Source organism: Hippocampus comes, unplaced genomic scaffold (genome assembly GCF_001891065.2).
Source record: "Hippocampus comes isolate QL1 unplaced genomic scaffold, H_comes_QL1_v1.1 scaffold322, whole genome shotgun sequence".
NCBI classification, from domain to species: domain Eukaryota; kingdom Metazoa; phylum Chordata; class Actinopteri; order Syngnathiformes; family Syngnathidae; genus Hippocampus; species Hippocampus comes.
Window position 1 is genome coordinate 1,917,710 of NW_017805137.1, and position 23,525 is coordinate 1,941,234.

The 23,525-nt window shown below is 39.9% G+C and overlaps 1 protein-coding gene across 4 annotated transcripts in view; it reads right to left on the bottom strand.

Annotated features, from left to right (window-relative positions):
• The window catches only part of pcsk5b (proprotein convertase subtilisin/kexin type 5b), a 79,968-nt gene that overhangs the window by 48,538 nt on the left and 7,905 nt on the right, over window positions 1-23,525 (bottom strand). For all 4 annotated transcript variants that reach the window (XR_002167950.1, XM_019867041.1, XM_019867043.1 and 1 more), the window contains exons 2-7: window positions 17,314-17,418; window positions 11,579-11,734; window positions 10,204-10,347; window positions 7,183-7,259; window positions 4,269-4,357; window positions 3,354-3,526 (exon numbers count right to left, since the gene is read on the bottom strand). Coding sequence is in view for 3 of the 4 variants with exons in the window: in XM_019867041.1 (XP_019722600.1) it covers window positions 3,354-3,526; window positions 4,269-4,357; window positions 7,183-7,259; window positions 10,204-10,347; window positions 11,579-11,734; window positions 17,314-17,418 (744 nt within the window). In the remaining variant the exon portion in view is untranslated. The remainder of the gene's footprint in view (window positions 1-3,353; window positions 3,527-4,268; window positions 4,358-7,182; window positions 7,260-10,203; window positions 10,348-11,578; window positions 11,735-17,313; window positions 17,419-23,525) is intronic.

Sequence of the window (23,525 nt, forward strand, 5' to 3'; positions counted from 1 at the left end):
GATGTTGTGTCTGTGCCAAGAAGGATTGCATCTTAAAAATCGAGAGCTTCTGGCATTCAAAATAATCAAACATGAGCAAAGCTTCAGGAACTGATTTCGAAAGCATAAAAGCCTACGCCAATGCTAGCCAGTTTGGTAATACACATACATACACATACACGTACACACGTGTGTGTGTGTGTGTGTGTGTGTGTGTGTGTGTGTGTGTGTGTGTGTGTGTATACAAGTACTTTGTACTTAAATACATTTCAGACAGTGTACTTTTTTTACTTTGATTTAAGTAATGGAGTTGAATTAGTACTTCTACTTTTACCAGTTTTTCTTTGCACAAGTACTTGTACTTTTACTTAACTATCGATTATCCGGGCAGCACGGTGGGTCAAATGGTTAGCACATCCACCTCAGAGTGCATAGGTGAAAGGTTCGATTCTGGCTCCAGGTTTCCTGTGTGGAGTTTGCATGTTCTCCCCGTGCCTGTGTGGGTACTTCGGTTTCCTCCCACATTCCAAAAACATGCATGGCAGGTTAATGGAACACTCCAAATTGTCCCTAGGTGTAAGTGTGAGTGCGGATCGTTGTTTGTCTAGGGGGGCCCTGTAATTGGCTGGCAACCATTTCGGGGTGCACCCCACCTACCGCCCAAAAACAGCTGGGATCGGCTCGAGCATGCCCGCGACCCTCGTGAGGATTAGCGGGTTAGAAAATGGATGGATGGATACAGAGAATGTGTACTTGCCATCTGTGCTGCTTACATTATTTCTTGGATATGCCAAGACATTGAGATTTGCAAGCATTGTTACATTAAAAGGAGACAGTATGCATTCTTCATCACTTAAAACAGTCCCAAGATGTCTTTCTCATAAAATAAGCCAAGAATCAAAGCACAATTTTTTTAGCCTTGCCCAAAGTGTGCAAAAAGTGAACCCACAGAAAGACAATAAACGCGAGGATTGTATTTTCACACATGGATAAAGCACTTTGCCACCGAGACACAAAATTCCACTTGTTAATTAGTGGAGTTGATCCATGCATGTGATGCATGCAGCAGACACATTGTCAAATGCAAATACCAGAGGTGGGCATTCCGCTAATACTGAACTTTGTATCAATCCACCCATCCATCCATCTTCTCGAGGCTAACCAATGTTTGGGAACATGATGGTATGGACAAACAAGCATTCCCACTCACCTTCACGCTTAAGTACAATTTAGAGTGTTAAACAAACCTAACACACATGTAGTTGGAAAGTTGGAGGAAACCAGAGTATCTGGAGAAAACCCACGTGAGAACGGGGAGAACATGCAAACTCCACACAAGAAGGCCACCGCCCAGATTTAAACTCCCAACCACAGAATATGGCCCCTTTAAGGTTTGTTTGCAGGATTTGGCAAGAAATACTTAACTAATGATTTCTTCCCACTTGTGTTAACACTTCAGGCAATCTTCAACATTTTCCTTAATTTCCCTGTGAATAATAGATGACTCTTAATGACAAGCTTTTGCATCTGTTTTGCATTATTTATTACGCAAACCATATTCAACATCGTCTCCATGTTTCATTTGAAATTCTCTTTTCAACTCTAACTCAAGTGATCCAAGATCCGGCAATACACATAGCCATTTTACATTGTTAGGCATTTTTCTTCAATTTTTTTCCCCCGTGCCGTTTGTCTGTCAACAGAGCAAAAGATGGCAGAATGATAAGGACTACAGACCCGCACTAACCCTTTCACACGGTGAGTGTGACGTGGCATGATATTGTGGTAGGCTGTTCGTATCCCAACCCAAAGGTTTTGGGTTCAATCCTGAATCCCTATGACCATGCATCATTGTGTTCTTTCGCACGATACTGAACCCCCACTTGCTTCTGATGCTGTGTCATGAGTAAGTGAATGAGGAATGACTGTTAAAGCGCTTTGAGTGCCCGAAAGGTGGAAAAGTGCTATACAATATATAATTTTATTTCACACAGTTTCCAGAAAATTGGTGAATATTTATAGAAGCAAAATATGGAACATTAAATATTTGCCCTATTTCTTTTAGCAGTGGTGGGAAGAACAAATACTTTGCTACAGTACTATACTGTAGTTATGTGGCTTTTTCAGGTACCCGTACTATATTTCAGTATTTATATTTCTGATAGCTTTCTACTTTTATTCTCTTTCTAAATAAAGAATAGCTTACTTTATGGTCCTTAATTTGTAAAAATATTAGTGTTCTTTTTCATCCTCCCTGGATGATGACGCAACATGAAAAAAGAAGTAAATAGAGAGAAGTAACGCCAACCCATGTTGAAATTTTGATTACTGGGGTAATTGAGATTTTGAGGTCTTACAAGGTGCTACTGTTGAGGTAGAAACATTTAAGAGTTAACTGCCAAGCCCATTTTAACTGTTGCTAACCAACGTGGCAACACAAAGCATGTAACCAGCAGTCTAATCATGATAATCTTAATAATAATAATCTTTGATCACAAGTGCTATGAGAGCGGCAACATGTTTCAGCAACTGCAGCGTACTTTGGGCTTCTCTTTTTTTTTTTTACCTTGTGCCTTTGTTTGTATTTCAGAATCTCAGTGTGCTTCTTCTACTTTTTAAACATGGATGCACAATCTGTACTAGCGTGAAGCACGAGCCATGGTTCTTTTGTTGACAGTCAGGATCAGCTGTTAGCACTCCTTGCTAACACTACAACGGCTCCTGGAGTGTGACCTGACATTCCCTGTGAGCTGAGGAAGAAGAGACTGGGATGTCATGCTGGGAAAGAAAGTTGAGCAAGGAGGAGACATGTCCACCAGTCCTCATGGCTGTGAGCAGGGGGAACATTAGGTCTTTTTCCAGATAATGCGCTTGCGGCACTAAACCGGCATGTGGGGAGTTGTGGCAAACAGCATTAACACCGGACTCAGTCGTTCAAGAAGCACTGCGTGAATCTCTCTTGCCTTTGCACAGATTTATGTATACTATGTCAACATTCTTGAGCACATGCAATACATACATCTTCTTTGTCCGTTTATTGAACGGGTCAAACACAAAAAAAAAAGAAACTGAGAACACTTGCAAAGAGCTGCTGTCAGACTCAACCCACACCACACGATGTGGCCAAGTAGCTCTACCTACTAATGCCAGAGACAAGGCCCCAGCTCTTAAAAGGCACACAATCCAACCCTGGACTACCACAGTATGTACAGTACAACGCAATACACTTATTATACCCAAAGTCAAACTACCGCTGTATTCGATTTTTTTTTCTTATGTTAGCATATTTTTCCCAGATATTCGATGCATGTTTCTAATACTGCTGCACTTTTCATATATTTCATTATTTGGTCTTGCAAAAAACATTTCCTCACCATGCGGATGCCATTCTCAAAGGCCTGCCTGGCCAGAGCTGCGGGTCCATCTACCGTCTTGCCATCATCATCGGGCCCCCAGCTGGCACTGTAGATGTCAATATGTTGCGGCTGCAAGCTCAGCGACTTGGCCTCCACCATGTCCGTCACGTCCCCATCCAGCATACGCACACCTGACGCATCGAACAACGCAACGCGAGGGATGAAACGGGTTATCGATAAACCACAATAACATTTTTAGACAGTGCATTACATTAGTTAAGCACGATGTAAATGTCTTCGTATGGTCACCAAAGCATAAGAAACAAAATGTTTATAATTTTCAAACAACAGAGGACCATTTTCATATTTACTGCTCAATGATTATTTCTAAAATGTGTTACATAAATTCGGGGTGGCTTTATTTTTATGCCATGGATAATGTTTACAATATAACGTAATTCTCCATTAGTCGGGTTAGCCACAGATCCAATTTTATTTGACACCAGGAAAGCAAACAAACAAACCCAAACAAATGCTTGTGACTACAAACATATACACTATATTGCTAAAGATACATTTATGTACGGTTTATAGTATACATATGGTGTGACTCAGCAGGACTGTATGATTTGACTTATGACCTGCTTTACCCAAGTGAGGAACTGACTCGAATTCCTTGAAATGTAGTCAGGACTCGGCTTGAATTGCTTGAGATTTGCCACAGTAACTTGGAACTTACTTGAAAATTCAAGGTTAAGATTTGAGACTTGCACCTACCTGTATAATATATTACTGACACAACCTTTTAATGATAACGTCCTCATTTTGCTCACTACAACCGTGGTGTAAAATATCTTCGTCAAAATTGTGGACATCTCTCTGCTGAATAAAGCAAATATGAGATTCAAATATATGAAACCCTATTAGGCCCACCTCCTATTCTGGCGTTGTAGGCAATTCCGACAATGCAGTGCGAGTTGTTTGCTGACGCAGCCACTTCTCCTGCACACCGTGTCCCATGTCTGGGGAAGAGACCACATGCAAGTTATTACACCATTTAACACAAGGCACACACAGCGAGTCACATGAGGCCAACTGTGTATATACAACTGCAATACTATATACACATACACGCTAACATGTCAACACAAAAACACACAGGTACACAGTAGAGTAACATACCACCAGTCAATGTTGCGGTGACAATGGACAACAACAAAGAAAAACGCTACTTCCAAGATACAGAGACACACAGTAGCATGGCTCAAGTGGCAGAGTGCTCATCGCCCAACGCGAAGATTCTATGGTCCATTTTGAGCCCCTGTGACAATGTTGAAGTTTCACTGAACAAGATGCTCCACCCCTAGTTGCTCCTGATGCTGCATCATCAGTAGTTGAATGAAGACTCAAGTGCTTTGAGTACCTTGAAGGTAGAAATGAGCAATACAAGAGAAAGCCCATTTACACCCACACCCACCCACCCACGCACACGCACGCGCACGCGCACGCACACGCACACACACACACACACACACCTTCTGCAGAGAACATCTGCATCCAAACCAAACTTATGCCTCGACCTATGAAAGTTTTTCTTTTTAGTTTAAAATGGCTTACTCTACAACCAGAGCAGCTTCCTGCTGGCTAGCCAGCTGTGTCACAATGTCGCACCTACACTGACAAGCCTTTTTGATGGTGCACTTCGAGACAGAAAGCTATGGCTGCTGTAATATTTAAACTTCCCAATGATCTTATTGTGAAGGTACATCACCAGAGGTAGTCAAGAAAAAAGTGATACACTGTCACTTGATGAATAAAACATCTGTAGTGTACTTCCGAGAACAACTGGAAGTTATCATTGAACGGAACGCCTTCTGAGCAATGCAGAGGAGGAGATGGCCAAAAGCTGACCGGAATCCACACACTCGCGAGCGAGATGCAGCCTACTGTGAGGCACGCACTCGCTGAGTAGATCCAGCCCATCGTTTTGCATACACTTGCCGGCAAGAAGATGACAACCAGAATGCTGAGCGACGTGGAAGATGGCCAAATGCGAGCCAAAGTATACACACTCGCCGGTGAACTCCAGCTCACTGTTTTACACACACACACACACACACACACACACACACACACACACACACACACACACACACACACACACACACACACACACACACACACACACACACACACACACCAGAATTACTTGTTTTCAATAAATAAAAATAGCATTGTATTGTACAGAAACATAATAAAAAGGAATGTACAGACAAAAACAAGTTTTGTAAAATGTATTTACTGCAGATACTATAGTATTCATGTATTAGAGGTGTGCCTTGAAGGGATGTGGCTTCATAAGTGACATCAGGAGTAAAGTGAGCACCTGGGTATGAGTTTTGTGGCCTACAACAACTTTTTGCATGTTCTTCTTTTGTGTTTGTGGGTATGGATGTTTGTCTTTTTCAATGAATAAAGTGCATCAGCGATTGCAGCTCTACTTGACCACGTGCGTCAGCACTATATTATCTTTCAGTAATTGCTCGATTTTTTTCACTTCACTCGAGTGGCAGCGTTATGAAGCTTGCCCATTCCCCCAAACACAAAGCCAAAAATCAATCAAGCCACAACTCGAACTGGAACTGAATAAATTGTGTCAGTGGTGAACCAGCATCCTGAAACAGAATGTGTTCCACCTTTGAGGTATTGCTTTATACATGTGTGGCCTCAATAATTAAAGTTTCCCACATGTCTGCACTGATTTTTCCCATTTGAGCATCTGGGATGGAAGACGTGATGCTGCACCCGAGCGACGATGACGCTTGCCGAACAGACGTCGCTTTGATCATGCTGGCAGTCACGCGTTGACTCACTGGTGTCCGCATAGGGAAAAATGAACACGAGGCCTATTTTGAATGAAAGTTTAGCATTTTTGTAACAAATTTAAATCACTAGCAGTCCCCTTGGTGGTGCTTAATGAGCCAAACTGGCTTCAGTCGTCTTCCCTCACTTCATTGCACTTTACTAATCCATAAAATCTTCAGTCTGGCCATCGTTCCGCTCTTTGTACTTTGCTCGTATTTTCCATTTTCCGCACATCTGCGTCTCACTTGTTTCGATGGCTGAGGCCAGAATGGAGTTGGGGCTGCCATAGATTTGCAGTCAGTGGAACAAGAGGCACACTCCTATCGCAGCAGGCTACGTCGCTCTTATGCTGTGCTGTGTCATCTTACAGTGTCTCGAGCTCGTAAAAGGGGGGGGGGGAACTCTTCACTTGCGGAAACTACAGTAAAGCCACAGACAAAGTTATTTTGTCTAGGCACATTAAACACCACAGACACAAAATGAAACCAGGCTAATTAAAGTGGCATCTGTGTGCCGCATGTCTCTTTACACACACACACACACACACACACACACACACACACACACACACACACACACACACACAAAGTAGAGATGTAGACTGCTGAGTTAGTTCCCACGTTGTCCGGCAACTGGTTAGTTAAATACATGTACGGTGTTTACCTGCATATAAAATTTGTAGGCGGCCACCTAATTTCAGGCCACATTCAGTTTTAAAACCTTTGAAATGATCGAACGTTTCAATTTTTATGCAGTTTGTGAAATGACATAGGATGCCACACAATTACTCAGTTTTTCACTATTTGCAGCAGGGCTTGGTCCATTCTAAGTAAGGGAGGTGTCTATTTATCATTGAGATAACCCACATTAGACTCCTTGCACTCGCTGCAAATGAGCAATATACAAGTGATACTATATGAGTGGAATACAGAATATATATATTGATTTCAATTTGGGATTGAAAGGGTTTTTTTTCCTTTACTTGTTCTCGTTGGTTGCATCATAGCGTGGCATGGGATCCAGGTCATTGCCGTTCACGTCAAAACTGGCTTGGTGGTCCTGGAGAAGGAGACACAGTGGAGGAAAAAATGAAAAAACGTAAATGGGCAGGAGAAGGTGAAGAAGAACAATGAGAACAAGAACAAGGACAAAAAAACAGGAGAAGAGGAAAAAGCTGCGCCTCCAACAATGATTTGCACGTGTGCTGTCATAGAAAAAGGCGGCTTTTTGTTGGCATCAAACTAAAGCTTAGCCTAACAAATTCATCAACAGGAGTATGAATCATTTTCGCCTCACCTGCAGCCTCAGGCCAACAACTTCCAATTGAGCCTCTCGGTGTGAATGTGTATGCGCGTGTATTAAGCATACCTCAACATGCACGTACAGCGTAACCACAGACGCACACGAGGAGGCAAACGCCACATACCTGCACACCCACAAGTATGAGGAATGTAATGTAAGACGGCACTTACTGTAATTCAAAAAAAAAAAAGCAATCTGACCATGTTAATTTTATCCATTGAAAAAAAAAAAATGGGGAGGTGTTGGGTGTTATGGTTTCAAGGTAGGAGTTGGTTCCCATTCGGTACAGTTGGGGACCAAGGTCCAACAACACAATTAATGACATCGAAAACACAATGTTCAAATAAACTAAATAATGTAGAGTATACCAACTAACTAAAGAAATAAATACCTTGGACATATTTTTTTGAGGAAAAGCACAACAGCTAAATTTTTTTTTCTTGGAAATTATCGATTGTTTTTCTTTGAATTTATTTACATTTAAACAAAAAAAAAACGCACACTGCAAAGAGTAGCTTCTACTAAAAATGTTACAGTCAATGTTTTTTTGGGGAAGTGCAACATCCATAATTTGTCTTCATGTTCTCCAATAAATTAAGGATTCTGTCATACTTATACACAACATATTAAATCTTTATCTTTACTACTGTATTGTGCATGGTACACATAAATGTTGTAAGACAGTATAGCAGTTTCCATACTGCACTTTGGTGTTGCTGTTTTGTTTGGCGCAGTGGCATTCATCGAACCCTTCGGTCTTGGAAAAACAAAATGCCTTTTTCCAAATTCAAAACAAAGGTACATTATATCAGTGCACATGATGAGCCACGCATCAGTTGCACACAAAATTGTTGTGTTCAAAGAACAAAACAAGCAAAATATGAATTTCACTCAAAAATAAAAAACCTAACTCAATGAATATTTATTTCAAATCTACGTTGCCTTCCCCACATACATTCAGGAATGCTGAGCTGTACCTTGGCAAGAGCCATTCTCATAATTCTCACAAAAGAAATCTATTCCTTTTGTCATTTGAATGTCTACCATCATCAAAAATGATTGCTTGCAAAGATACATTGTTACAAACTGAATTAGGATTTCGAAGGCTTACAAAAATTTGGGAAAGCCAATAGGCTGAGAGAGTTATTGTTCTGAAGAGTTGTGCCATGCAAGTGAGGTAAACGGAACAAAGGCACGCATGCACACATGCATACAGACAGACACAAAGACACGCACACAGTTGGCAAGAGTTCAAGTTTTACAAAAGCCTCTGCAGGTAATTTCCAATGACAATTACAATGAAGTTGGGACGTTGTGTGAAACAGATTAAAAACTGAAATAATTTGCTTTTTTGACCTTTGGTCAATTGAATACACAACAAAGACAAGATATTTAATGTTCAAATTGATGAAATTTTTTCATCCCAAATACTCACACAATTTGATGCCGCAAACACATTGGGCTATGTTAACTGTTGTTTTACATCACCTTTCCTTTTAAAAACACTCAATAAGCATTTGGGAACAGAGTACACTAATTGTTGAAACTTTGTAGATGGAATTGTTTGCTATTCTTACTTGACGTACAGCTTCAGTGTTCAACAGTCCGGGGTCACCGCTGTTTAGTTATCTTTAACTTTCTTTACATAATTCAATGCGCCGCCGCCTGAAGCATCCAAGGTCAGAGGCAAATGTGGTTTTCGGCCTTGCCGCTTACAAGCAGAGATTTTTCCAGATTCTCTGACTTTTGTTATGTCATTATGGACCATCGGAGATGAAATCCCTTTTGGTAGTTGCTCCTTTTATACCCAATCATGAGAATGATCTGTTTCCAATTAACCTGGTCACATGTGGCATCCTCCAAACAGGTGTCTTGTTGTTTTTCTCCAGCATCTCTCAACTTTCCCAGACTTTTGTTGGCCCTGTCCAAGCGTTTTTGGAACATGCTACAGGCATCAAATCCAAAATGAGAGAATATTTGTTAAAAAACAAAAACAAACAAAAAAATTCATTAGTTTGAACATTCAATATCTTTGTAGTGTATTCAAGTCAGTATGGATTGAAACGGATTTGGAAATTATTGTATTCTGTTTTCATATACTTTTTCAACAATGTCCCAAATTCATTGATATTGGTGTCAATTATAAACATAAAACATCAGAGAATGTAAAGAAATAAACTAATTTTATGAACTGCAGTTAATGGAAATTCTGTCTCTCAGACATAGACACACTCCTGTATGTAGAAATACGTACACGCACACATATACATGCAGAGTACCGGTAGTTGTGTTTTGATGTGTGCCTTTTACAGATGTGGTCAGATGACATCAGGAGCTTATAACTTTACTCATATGTTGAGGCACAAGTACATTTCACAAAAAAAAAAAAAGGAGGAAAAATGGTTCTTAAGTTCATTAGGAGACTGTTTCACACGTTGGTAGTTGATGCTGTTTCGGTTCGCAAAAGACTTCAAACCGGGAACTACCTGAAGTACATAACAGCAATGATATGCATCTACGCACTGAGAACACTACAGTTACTACCTGACCTTTCCTCATGGAAAAAGGGATATGTCGATTCTTCTGAAGGGGATGAAGCAAAAGGGGACTTCGTGCAATAACTGTCTGTACACACACACACACACACACACACACACGCACACACACGCACACACACAAAATGGCATACATACACACTCACGTAGTTCTGAGCGAGGTCTGGGTGGTTGCGCTCGATGCCGTCGTCCAGGATGGTAACCACCACACCTTTGCCTGTATAGCCCCGCTTCCATGCTCCCATGATGTTCATGTCCGACTGGCAGTTGTGCACATCATCATTGCAGTGCTGTAGCAGCCAAAATACATCAAAGATGATTGCATGTTAATGGTCAAGGATACAAATAAAATCCAAATCTAAATATAAAACACACATTTTCACATGATATTGCACAAAACATGATACCCAAAGTCCCAGTTTAGCCAAGAAAGTCCCAACAGTTAAAATAAAAATAGAACAACTATGTCAGAAAAAATAAACACGATAAAGACATAGGGGAGGAGATGCTTTTCCATGGTTTGAATGTGCACAGAGATGCAACGCAGCAAAGTTGTGAGTGTAAATGAGTGAAAATGCAAGAAGCTTGAATTTGACATATTTACAAGGTCATTTTGTACTTGACAAAAAAAAGAGTAGAAAGTTCAAGAATAAAGTGTTAAAATAATGTGCAGGGCTGAATGAGCGTCAGACTTTAATAATAGTATTGGGTAGTTGAGTTTTGGCAGTTGAAAAAATAAAACTTCTGGAACAAATGAATATACATTTTTATTAATCGAGAATTCAATCAAAAATCTAAATGCTCAAGAAAGGTTCACCGAGAACTTTTGTGTGAGGTATATTTTGGAGTTTTTATTGTAATACACATAGTATGCTAACATAAAAATATTTTTGAATGAACCGAAAAAGTCTAACCATTAAATCACCCATTTTATAGCATCAAAATGTGTATGGAAGGTTTTTACCCCCACGCAATTCAGTTCAGGGAGTTCTGTTCAAAAGCCAGAAAAAAATTTAAAGCGATGGTCAAAGTATTAGCATTTATCTACACAACATTAACCATTGACAGAGCTGAGGACTACTAACAGCCGAGAAAGAGTCATGATCTGAAGGGGTGTGCAAACAACTTGCGATAAGCAGCTCAAATCTCAGTTGTGTCGACCTAAGGTGACTCATTTAAAGCAGAAAAGACTACAGCGTAGTGCTTATTATTTTTTTCTTCCTATTATTTGTGTGCTTCCCCCCCCCCTCCCCCCCAAAAAAAAGTCCTAATATTTTTGTATGTTGTATACAATATGTTTGTGGGGAGGTCCACCACCGTCCTGGAGCGAGTGGTGTTCGACTGTCATTACACTACGGCTTTACTCGTCTTCCATTCACAAAAAAAACAAACAAACAGATCCCTCAGCTCCTCTGACCCAGCACTAATCAGAAACCAACAACCGCATCTGAACTTTGACCTACAAACTAGCGTTGTGGTTGACAAAGGGAAAAAAACGTTTGGGGGCCGTGGTGTACTCACAATGTACCACATACTGCTCCACTTGGCGTCGTTGTAGAAGATGTTGCTGGGGAAGGTTAGGCTGCTGTGGGTGTGGCTGGACAGAGAGAGGGGCGGAGCCTGCTTGTAATCCCGCTTGATCCTCCTCTTCACCACCTGCTGCTGGATCCACTCCACCTAACACATATCGCTCCATTCCATTAGAATCCAAAGTCATTGAATATAACCTCAGTTCAAGAAATTCATTCGTTCTGTGATTCTCTTTGCAAACCGAACAATTGTCAACCAAGATAAGTGAAAGATCTATTTTCTTGCAATTTAGGGTCGCCCATCTGTCTCAATATTTGTGGTTCAAATTTGATGAAAATTACACAAAAACTAAAGGCCAAGTTTACTTTCTAAGGACTCTTGGAAATGGACAAAATGACCCTAAATATGCCACTTCAAACCTTTCAAGTCTTTTCATGCATAGGCACCTTTTTGTGGGTCTACTCACAATAGACCCATATACCAAATTTCATGTTGCCAAGTGAAACAGATTTCAGGCGCTAAAATTTTCAATTAATTCCAGGGGTGAAATGATTATTTTTTCAGTGTGAAACTAACCAATCGGTTTAAAATAGAGCTAGATATAATACATACCTCTTATTTAATTTAGAAAATATTTTTAAAAGGTCAATCAATTAGAACTGAAAAATGATACCATTTGACATTTTTGGAATTAGTTTAATTTAATTAAATTCTAATATGTGCACAAAATGTTTTAATGATGGCAACAGACATTCATTTCCATTATTTCCTTTGGGAAAGCCTGTTCATAAGTAGAAACAACAAAGATCAACAGACAAAAAAGGAACCTTGATGTTTTTGGGATGTTTTTGTTGTTGTTTTTTCTTTTTTTTCTTTTTTTTAACATTTTTACACATCTTTATTCACTCCCCGGAACAATGCCACACTTTTTTTTTTAAACATTTTTCCACATCTTTATTCACTCCCCGGAACAATGCCGCATGTCACGGCATCTAATGAAGAAGCTGGCACAGAACTTGAGACTACAAAGAGAATCATTTCCAGGGAGCACAACTGTCTTCTTGCCGAACAATGCCTGCGTGCATAAAAAGCCGGAGCGTTTTTCAACGCCTCGATACGAATCGAGAGCGAGACTGACATAATTACTGCGGCGTGATTATCTGCTTTCATGCACAGAAACAATTTGCCGGCATCTCAGGAGGGTTGGGAGGCGGCGAGACGAGATAAAGGCGGGAGGAGAGGAGGCTTGAGGAGAACGAGTCCCTGGAGAGTCCAAGAAAAGAAGCGCAAAGTCTCCACTGGAGTGAAAAGAAATAGCTGGAGAAAGAGAATTGATTTCATAAATAAGGGTGACTTAACTCAATTGGGTAGCTCTTTACAGAGGCATTCAGGTCTCTTCTATGCGGGAAAAGATGAAGACGAGGCCACCAGGGAGGGAACAAGCGTTAAATACCCACTTAAATAGTCATTATTAGCCTAATGCTGCTACGCTACATCTGTGTAGCCACCTTAAAAACACAATAGATTAAGATTCGCTTGTCTACTTAAAAACACGGGTGTATTATTGCAATTTGCATACATTAACATTTCAATTCTATTAGTGCCACAACTGGGAGACAGTGAAGTCATCACAGCTTTTTCAGCATAGTCAGGTCAACCGCGACATCCACAAACTAAATTGACAGCACCTCAAGTCTATTCTCAGTAGTTTTCATTTGGCAGAGGTCAGCTACCCAGCCTGCCTTTCGAGTGGAAATTACAAATGCTGGAAAGATAAAACGTACGTAAAGTGTACCGACTCCCACAGCGGCGAACAAGTTGAGAGACAACAGGGGGAAGGAGCAGCACGAGTTAATTATGACGTAGGTAAACAAACACCCATCCCCCCTAAAACGTGTCTTTTTTTTTTTTCAAATCATCAAGCGATAAATTGATATAGTAATTCTGGTGACAGGCCTTTCCTCGGGTGCTAGTCCTCTACACTCGAGAACATGAGATTTTGGGTGCAGTTACAATTGTTTTCTTGGAAAGCCCTTATCTATGGCAACTAATCTTAACAGAGGTAGAAAAAGGAAACACAAACATCATGGCTCATGAGCGCGACCGGATTCATGCCATTATCCTCCCCCCAGCACCAACAAGATAAGTCTGGATAAACCTTAAAACCTTTGCAACAGGTTCAAGTGCTTTTATATTTATTTACAATAATTGTGTTCTGTACCAGGCATTGAGAGGCTTTAATAACTGTTTTACTTTATTGAGTGTTTTTAGGCCACCCAAAAGGTACTGCAACGCAACAATCGGCTCAAACAGACGATTCCTTCTCCCAATTAGTTTGTTAGATCGAGGCTCCACTGTATTCTACTGTCAGGTTAAGCAGACAGTTTGACAAGTATGACAAAAAGAGTTGTTTTTCTTGAATTGCAAATTCCCCGTTTCAGAATGGTCAGTGTTGCTGTTGTTGATCAGAAGAGTGAGTGGCTTTGCACTTTTCAAAAAAATATTTTCACAAAGTTGAATCCATTTTCAAGGTGATCCGCCGCAGAGAAAAACCTTCCGCTGTTTCCGCAAAGTATCGGATGGCGATGACACGCTTTGTTCCCCCTCGATAAGAGTCGGCACGTATAACAATTTGGATACGACACGTTATCACAATCCATGTTCAAAGGCAAAGACAACATCATGCTTGGCTCTTAGCCAAGTATCAGCAACCCCTTTGTTGGCTCGCCCGTTGGAGACGCTTCATTCTGTTTTAGTTTGACTCCAGCAACGGCTTTCCGCTGGGTCAGCTCGATTCCCTCCAATTTTCTCATCTTTAATTTGGTTGTTACCTTGTCTGCGTTGCCTCAAACCCCCCCTCCCCCACCTCCAAACATAACACAGATGCACAGACGTGCACACGCGCACACTATACGATTGCAGGTGGTTTGCCTGGGTCAGTAACCAGGGGGGGAAGTGGGGAAGAGTTCATTCGAGTCGAGCAAATAAGGACAAATTGAGCCACTGTTGTTTTTGTGGTGGAGTTTTTATCCTTTTACACACAACAACCTTTCAGGTTGCCTGTTAGTCCTATGCTCATGAGTACTCCTGAGCATTCTTTCCACGTTTGATTATCGCATTTGGTTTGATTAAAAATGAAATTAAAGTAGTTTGCATTCAGTGCGTGTATTATGACGAAGAGAGCGTTGAAGGTTTGGGGTGGCAAGGATTCAAGTGCAAACCACGTAGTACCGTGCTAGATGACTTTCGGTCTTGTCAACTCAAACCCTCCGAGACGAAAATGTCCTCCGGCAAAAAACAATCACCAATTGGATTTTTGTTTGTTTGTTTTTTTTTTTACCCGCCACAAACCTGAATGTGCACAGACTTTAAAAAAGGGTGTCGCGCGGCCAAGATGTAATGACCACAAACTGTTGGCAACAATTAATCTGATAATGCAGTAAATACATTGCAACTTGATGAAATAACATTTGATTAAACCAAAACATGCAGTCATTTAAGACCCCACAATTTCGCATATTTTTAAACAAAGCTTACTTTCAGTTATTTGTCCCAAAAACATTTGTGGTGGCTGTTCAAGAGTGCTTCATGTAACTTCAGCCCCTTTCACATGGATGTATGGATCTTCATGTATGAACTCTAATGTATTGATGTCTATGCTTGAATAACGACTGCAGTGTTAAAAGGAAACATTTCAATATTAGTCTCCATGGTAGCTAGTCTATGACGTTTATTGGCTTCAGAATTAAATGCAGAACCAACATGAAGCATTTGACCAGCGACTGGTGAGCGCAGATGAAGGAACTGTTGTCTCCGAGTTTCAAAATGTTACAAAGTACTATTGTCTTTTTTCCCGGTTTCTTAAAAACGATCATCCATGAAAGATCTTTTTTCGCTCCTCAATTGACTGCTCGCAATATGCCGCTTCGATTCTTTTGCTTTCCTTCAGTCGGTGACATCTACGTTAAGCTAAATCGACAGTGAAGGTCGTGGGCAGCGGGTCGCTGCTCCCTGCACACACCCTCTGTTACTACCTTAGAAGCCAAGAAATTTGCAGGTTGATGTCAACCACTCATTCCATGTTGGTACCTTTTCCTACTGAAGGGGGAAAAAGTGAAGTCTACGTTCATACAGTCATTGCAGCTTCATGCACTTGGATAACCTGGTAAATGCCCAACATCATGTGTCCAAACCTGGAAGAAAAGGTTCACAGATTTCCTGTGTATGCTGCGATTACTAACATAACAGAATCCTAAAATCCTAACCCCAAGACATGATGCTTTGATCAAGAACTTGCTATAATTTTGCTTTCTTTATGGCTGGTGTCTTCAGACAAAAACTAAATACTGTGCATGTGTCTCTTTTGTTTATAGGTATATGATACAGTGTGTGTTGAAAACACAAAGCGCAAACTGTGATACTGTCATCTTTGGCAGCTCTTGAAGACATCTTGTATACTTTGTAAAACAAAAGGCACCGTCAACATCAAATTCCTACATTGCTTTGTCCCAGTTCCCTTCTATAGGGTTCCGTTATTTACCCTCGCCGGAAGGAAGTGCTTTAGCGTGCTTTGTCAAATGGAGAAGTTTTTGGCGCTTACGCATATATCAGATTACTGTAGATGTGTGGCCATGACGAGGGAAGCAACAGTTGCTTTCAACACAAATTGAGTGTGGGTAGCATGGTGAACTTCAGCCACATTTCATAAAGAACATGATGGGGGGAGGGTAGCCATCATGATAAAAGTTTTTTTTAAAGTCCTACAGCCTGTCACATTCTGTTACTTAGCCCAACCATAAATTCCTCACAGTCATTAAATGAGCATAAAAACCCACACTCATCAACACAGAAATGCTCTTTGACCTAACGGGCAGGTGACGTCGGCGTAAAGCCTGTGCCATAAAGCGGCACTTTGTCATGGTAACCAAGGCGCAGCGCTTTATATGCGCTGCAACAAGTTGACGGCGGCACTCCACCTCATCTGACTCATTCACACATAAGAGTGGGACGTCATAGCGGGGTGGCAGACTCGCCCTCTAGCTGATCCTGCAGATTAGCCAGACATCGCCCGCCTAACCCTTCAGCACGCCACCTTTCCTTTATTTGGCTTAATCCGGCCTTCACAGACGTAACCTTGCACAATGGAAATGAACAGAATGCCTTGAAATGAGCCACAAAACTGTGGTAACGAAGGATTGCATCATGAGGAATTGATCACAAAGCTATTGTTCCTTTCACCAATTGTGATAACTACCACTTGGCAGGCTAGAAATTAACACAGATTTCAGCAACTTGAAATAAGACATTCAGGAAAGAAAGCTTTGGTAATGCGCTGTTGTATTAACGAAGCGCTGAACGAGTGCAGAATTTACATGCAAGGTAATACTACAATGGTTTCACCACGCCAATTATGAGCTACAGTAACTCACTTAAGTAGTCAATAATATTGACTTTGTTACTTTACACATTTGCGTGCGATCTTTATGAGAGGTGGACAAAATACTGGATTAATCAATTGTTGATTAATCAGGTCTTGGGACTAAAAGGAGGGCACTGTGTGACAGAGTAGCAGAGCTTTCAGGCTCAAAGAGTTTTGCCGTATAAAAATGAGGTAAACTCCAGGCACATTTGCAACAACCCCCGCCATGGCAAAACTCTCATACGCATCAATACAACACGCTGGAAAAGAGCAGTTGAGAGCATTCAGAGAAAGACAATGTGCTTACCTTGGGCTCCATGGAGATGAAACTGTGGCGACCGCGACTGGACAAAGTGGACCTCTTAATGGTCCGACTGTGGAAGAAGTGGTAGTGGTCTTTCAAATCCCCAATCTGTAATAACACAAGATATCGCTTAAAACAAAATTAAAAAAAAGACTGTCCTCGAGAAATGCTGAGGGCCCGGGGGAACAAATCAAATCTTTGAATACAAACATGGACACGCTCGGCGTGCATGATGACACGCGCATACAAATACACACAGGCACAAATACACGCAAACAAACAACATTGTGGACACTGAGTTAGTGTTTATAAACAGTACTTCAGTCGGTGTCTTGGTAAATAACTTTTTTAAAGTCTGCATTTGAATGACAGGTTTTATGAAATAAGGCTGAACGATGTATCGTTTTTGAAACGAAATTGCGATTCCATACAACACAATCCTGTGAAACACAAAGCTGCGTTTTGTTGAGCCAATTATTTTACACTTGCAAATTGTGACAACTAATGACCTCAGAGCTAGTTAAAAAAATGTTTGATTTATTTAATCCTATCCCTACTGCATTATTCATTAACAATAATAATGATGATCCTGTGAGTCTTTAATGTTAAAAACAACAGATTTTTGTTTTAACCCCCCTGACCCCCCCCCCCCCACACACACACACACACACACACACACACACACACACACACACACACACCATGAATCATCATGTTTACCTATCGACCTGTGTTAGTATACCCCTTATTTTCATCTCGATGCTTATTTACAAAACTCAGTTGGAGCCTTTTCCTAAACAGACTCAGACCTTGAACAATGTTTGAGCTCATCATTAATAATAATAATAATAATAATAATAATAATAATAATAATAATATATACACAGTGATAGCTAGGAGGAAGTGAAGTGGATGCCAGCTGCTCAGAAGGTGATTAGTTTTAATAATTGATAAAGACCACACAATCCCTCACACGATCAGAGTGTCATGGCTGCCAAGGCTCCCGTGGTGTGTCACTGATCCATGGCCAGCCCCACATGGTCCATGAGATCATCTTTCAGCTCATTCAACACACAATTCTTTGAATCAAATAAGAGCTGCAACAATCTTTGGAATTGCAATTGTTTGGCAAAAAAAGAACAGAATGTATTAATCGTAAGATTCTAAGAAAAGATCTTTGAAGGTTGAGAAGGTGGTAAAGTCTCATGCAAATGAGTTACTGCTCACCCCCACCCACCACTTCTGCAGGGCCACTGTGGAACACGACGGTGGAGCAAGGGGATTGCGACGAGGCAAGGGAGTGGCTACTACTAGGCCAGATTGTGCTGAAGCGCTGAAGGGAAAAAGCAAGGCCCCATACAAAGACAGAAAAAAAACAATGCCTTGTGTTTTGGCTGCTGCACGTTATGGAGTTCAAGAGGTGTCTCAAATCGTTCCATTTTGAAATATATTGAGCTACGTATCGAACCGTCTTTTATTGGAGAGATAGATATCTGAAGGAAATGGCACATTTACAGTGCTGACAAGTTCATTCAAATGTATGTAAAATGTCAGCAAAAAATAATTGCATCATACCTACTTGAACTGAGCCGTACCATATTGAATCGAATTGTAATCCCACTGAGTCAAACCGAATTGAATCATGCCACTTTCAAATCGAACCTTCATGGAATCTGAATCGCACCCAATGTATGGAAAATCACATTGAATCATCTTCTGTGGAGAGATGCACACCCCGAGGGAGAAGAGAAAAAGCCCGAAGCCGTGCCTGTGGACTGGGCCAGCCCGTGAATAGTGAAAAAGATAAAAAGAAAATATAATTTGCAAAAATTCTTCAAAGAACACCAAGAATAAATACAAATAAAGCAAATAAATCGATAAATGTAGGGTGAAACTTCCCCCAAAAGTATGAAAATATATATTTTAAATTATGGAAAAATATTGAAACACCCCGTCCCAAAAAAATAAAGAAAAAAACTACGCAAATCTGCCAGTGGCAAACGGTGAGTATGTGGAAGTCGAAATTTGATAAAATATTATTTAGGGTAGAAAAGTATAGGGAGGGACTTTTTTCTCAAAGTTCTCATCAATATAAAAATTGGAATAAAGTATTGTACAGTGTTGACTTTGTATCATCCAAAACTTTCGAGGCCAATGTTTTCCTTTTCAGCACAAATTAATCTGGGCTCTGAACATCGGTTATCAGCCTCCTTGACTACGAATAATCAGTATTACCCCGGGAAAAAAAAACATCAATCATGAGTTGAAAGACAAATTCCAAATGCAGCCTTATCCTCGTATCTTAATATCTCTGTGGTAAGCGCACGCTCGAAAACCGAAAATTAATCAGTTTCACATTTACATCAACCATGACGAGGAGCTCAGAAGCTATCAAAGTATACTGCATCTTAATTACAGAAATTTATAAAATCATCATACTGTTTGTGTTTCTTCACGCTATTTGGGACCGAAGTCTGCTGAATTTTGTGAGTTTTCAGATAGACACAAAGATAGGCCAAAAATTACATTACATCTTAGTTTTGTTTTTTTTTAAATCAATTTAGTTTTGCTAAGGGATAATATTTGCATGTTTCTGCATTCATTAGATTTATTTCATTACAAAAGAAAAGCGGGCAAATATTTACAAACTGCTATACTGCTAAGCCCTGCATCTATGTTTGAAGCCGTTAACATTAAAAAAAAAAAAAAAAAATTAAAAAATACTTACATATGATCTACACCAATGATTTACACTTCTTACCACCTAAAGGCGCCATGGGATTTTCGCACAATGCCACCAGTAGTCCAGGCACTTCCTGCAGTGTTCCTGCTACAGCAGCAGCGCTATGGGGAGAAATTTGTTTCTTTTCATGGAATCAAAAAAAAAAAAAAAATTGGATTCCAAATTAAAAATATCTATAAAAGTATTTCCAAACAAAAAAATTGCAAACAAAAATTATGGATTCGAAATTTTTAAAAAAGATTTGCAAACAAAAATATTATTTCCAAACTTTTAAAAAAGTTCCACTTTTGTTTTCTACATTTAAAAAAAATGTCCTCATGAAACTATACATTTTGTTTGCATATTCTGAAGGTTTATTTCCAAATTTTGAAATTTTGGTTGCAAGTCCTGGAGTTTTCTTTGCAACTGCTGACTTTTGGTTGTGAAACAACTTTCAATGGTCAATTTGGAATGCTGCTGTGACAGCTTCTGGTCTCATGAGAAAAATACAAAGTTGCCGACAGCGCGCTATGGTCAACATTAGTTAATTGCTATGGTTATTGTTAACTTTTCTGTCTTAGTTTTCCGTATCTTAAAAGCAACCCTTAATCTGTCATTTATCCAGTGCTTTGTTCTGACCATTACAGTTACATAATCATACACTATTAAATGCCTCACTGAGAGAGCTGTTGTAATGATTAGATTTTACTCGCTTCAAATCATGTACAGAACATTGGCTCCCAGTGTTATCATGATGGGGAAATAAATATGTATGAAATAAGCCCGGCTCGACTTAACTTGCAGTATTAAATAACATGCATGTCAGGAAGAAGTTGTTCATGACTATTGTATCAGTCGTTCAATTGTCATACAATTATGAATCCTAAAATGAAAAATGGGTTATTTTCATGTAATTGTTTTGAAATGAACATAAATCAAAAATGTGCTTTTCTTTCAATATCCCGTTCGTTAATACGGATGAAACAAAGGAACTTCGACTGAAGATCGCTGTTCACCACGAAAAAGTTCGGAATAAACATCCCGGTGTGGACTGTAGCCCGCTGTCGATGGCTTCATATATGTTCCAATGAGGGTGGAAGTTGTCACATCATTCCAAGCTGACCACTGAAAAGGCTCCTAACATTGTTCACCGAAGTTGATTCCCAAAGCAAAAGTCGGGAGTTGCAAACAAAACTTCTATTATGCAAAGAAAATGTCTACTGCTTGAGAACATTTTTTTGTAAACAAAACCATACCTTTTTTTAAAGTTTGGAAATAATAGCCTTGTTGGCAACCCTTTTTTTAAGTCCATTATTTTTATTTGCAAATCATTTACTTGTTTGCAATTTTTTTAAATCCATTTTTTGGTTGATTCATTTCATAAAAAGAAAAAAAAATCGCTCCATAGAGCACAAGGTTTAAAAAAAAAAAAAAAAAAGTTTGCTGCAAATGAATGCCGCATCATAGTGTGTATGAGGAGCACATTAATTTCAGGGCAACACATGAGCACTGTCACCTTTCACTCAACAGAGAGCTTTAGGCTAGATGTCAACACAAACCCAAAACATCTTATCCTCAACGACTGGTTGAAGAGCCTGTGTATTACCTGCAGGGCGAGGTTTCAGTAATTTGTTCACCACTGTTCATTTAACCAGCAGAGTAATTGGTTGCACTTTTTTTCTATCTTACAAATGTTGTATTTGTGTTATCTTGATCTTGAAGAAAAAGTAACAGGTAAACCTACAGTTAATTCAACCTAAAGAGGTGTTGCTTGCACTTCATTCAAATAAATTAGGAATGCATTTGCCAGATATTTTTCTTTACTTGTTTGATGCAAACAATATTTTTTTTTACCCGCTTTCATTGAAGAAGTAACAAAAATCTTGGAAACTTCAGATGTACTGCTCAGTAGCGAGGTATTTATTTCACAGTTACACTGACCGTCTTTTCAGTTAAAAAGTTACCGAATCAATTTCAAGCCACTGAATCGTTTGGATTCTGTACTGTATCTCACTGAGCAACAGGTTTAATGACAGTTGCGGCTTGACTTTGGAACACGAGATTTCTGTTTTATAAAAATTATTAAGGTCAAACTTCTACTTAATGCACACTTCATGAACTTGGTATCCCCAAAGTAAAAAAATTCTAACAGTAGGTCTTATTCACATTCTCTAATCATCGCTGAAAGAAGAAGCCATTTTGAGCTGTTTATCTCTCAAAGTGCTTTTGAACTGAGCCACAGAGGCAAAGCCTGACGCTTTGTTTTCTTGGAACCATGTCGCAACTATCACCACTGGGAAGTCAATCACGTGCCGTCATGCTGATACTGGATTATGCGTCACTTTGATCACAATCCCGTAATTGCCCAAAAAAAAAAAAAAAAACGATCTCTCTTTTATTTTACCTCCCACTGGATGTATTTAAATGAGGCTTTCCGAGCTGGAGCAACAAGTTGGGGATTTGCCTGGACTAGTGCGCTGATGCTTTAAGCACAGAGTCTGCTTTTACATGCAACTGTGCGTCCATTCTAAATGAACAACCAGTCACAGCTATACTGTCGACATTGTGTGCATATGACTTTTCCTTCACTGCAAGATTATGGTTTCAATTATTTTAGTTGGTTACTTACACCATGGGAATGGTGTTCAAGTGAATGCTTACTCATTTGTTCCATATGTTATTGTATGTCCAGCAAAAGTGTTTTCGGTTTCCAGCTCTTGTTTGTTACTTCCACCATGGAGGTTACTTTTAACTATGTTTTTTTGCATGATACCTCCATCAAAAAAAGGTTGTTTTCATTGCAACATTTTTGCAGAATTGGTGAATTAAAAATGACTGAATCGGTTCTTCAAATTTCTGACACCTGAAAAGGTTTGGTGACGATGTGAAATAGGATTGTTTGGCTTCGTTGGGAGGTCTGTACTCGAATACTGTCATTCCCAGCCGCTGTGAGGGCAAATGTCCAGTTTCACTGAATTACTTTGGAAATTAATTATTTACGACAAATAATATGTCTTTGCTCACCTATTTATGCCAGAAACGTATTGTAACCTTTACATTAATCTCAAGGTTGTTAAACTCGATGGCAGACGGTATGGATTAGCCTCTTTACCTACATGTTGCCATTCATACAACAGAATGATAGTCGTGTGCTCAACTAAACAGACCCAGATTTCACACTATGTAAGAACATTTAGGAGTAAATACAGACGAGACCTTTATTTCAGTGTACAGTTGGTGGCACGTGGGGTGAAATGCACCCCGATCTACAAGTTTTTTTGGTTTGTTTTCGGCTACAAGGTGTTGCTTAGTTGACTTTTTTTGCTTTGTGTTGTGAGCCCAAATTTTACATATGAGTCAATTTCAGCTGCTCTGCTGCTCCAGCGAAATGGAAAAAATCAAATGGAGCAATTAAGGTCCTGCTATGCCCTTGTATGTGGGCAAGGAAATCCACCGTCGCCGATGCACTTTAAACCACTGATTAAATGGTCAA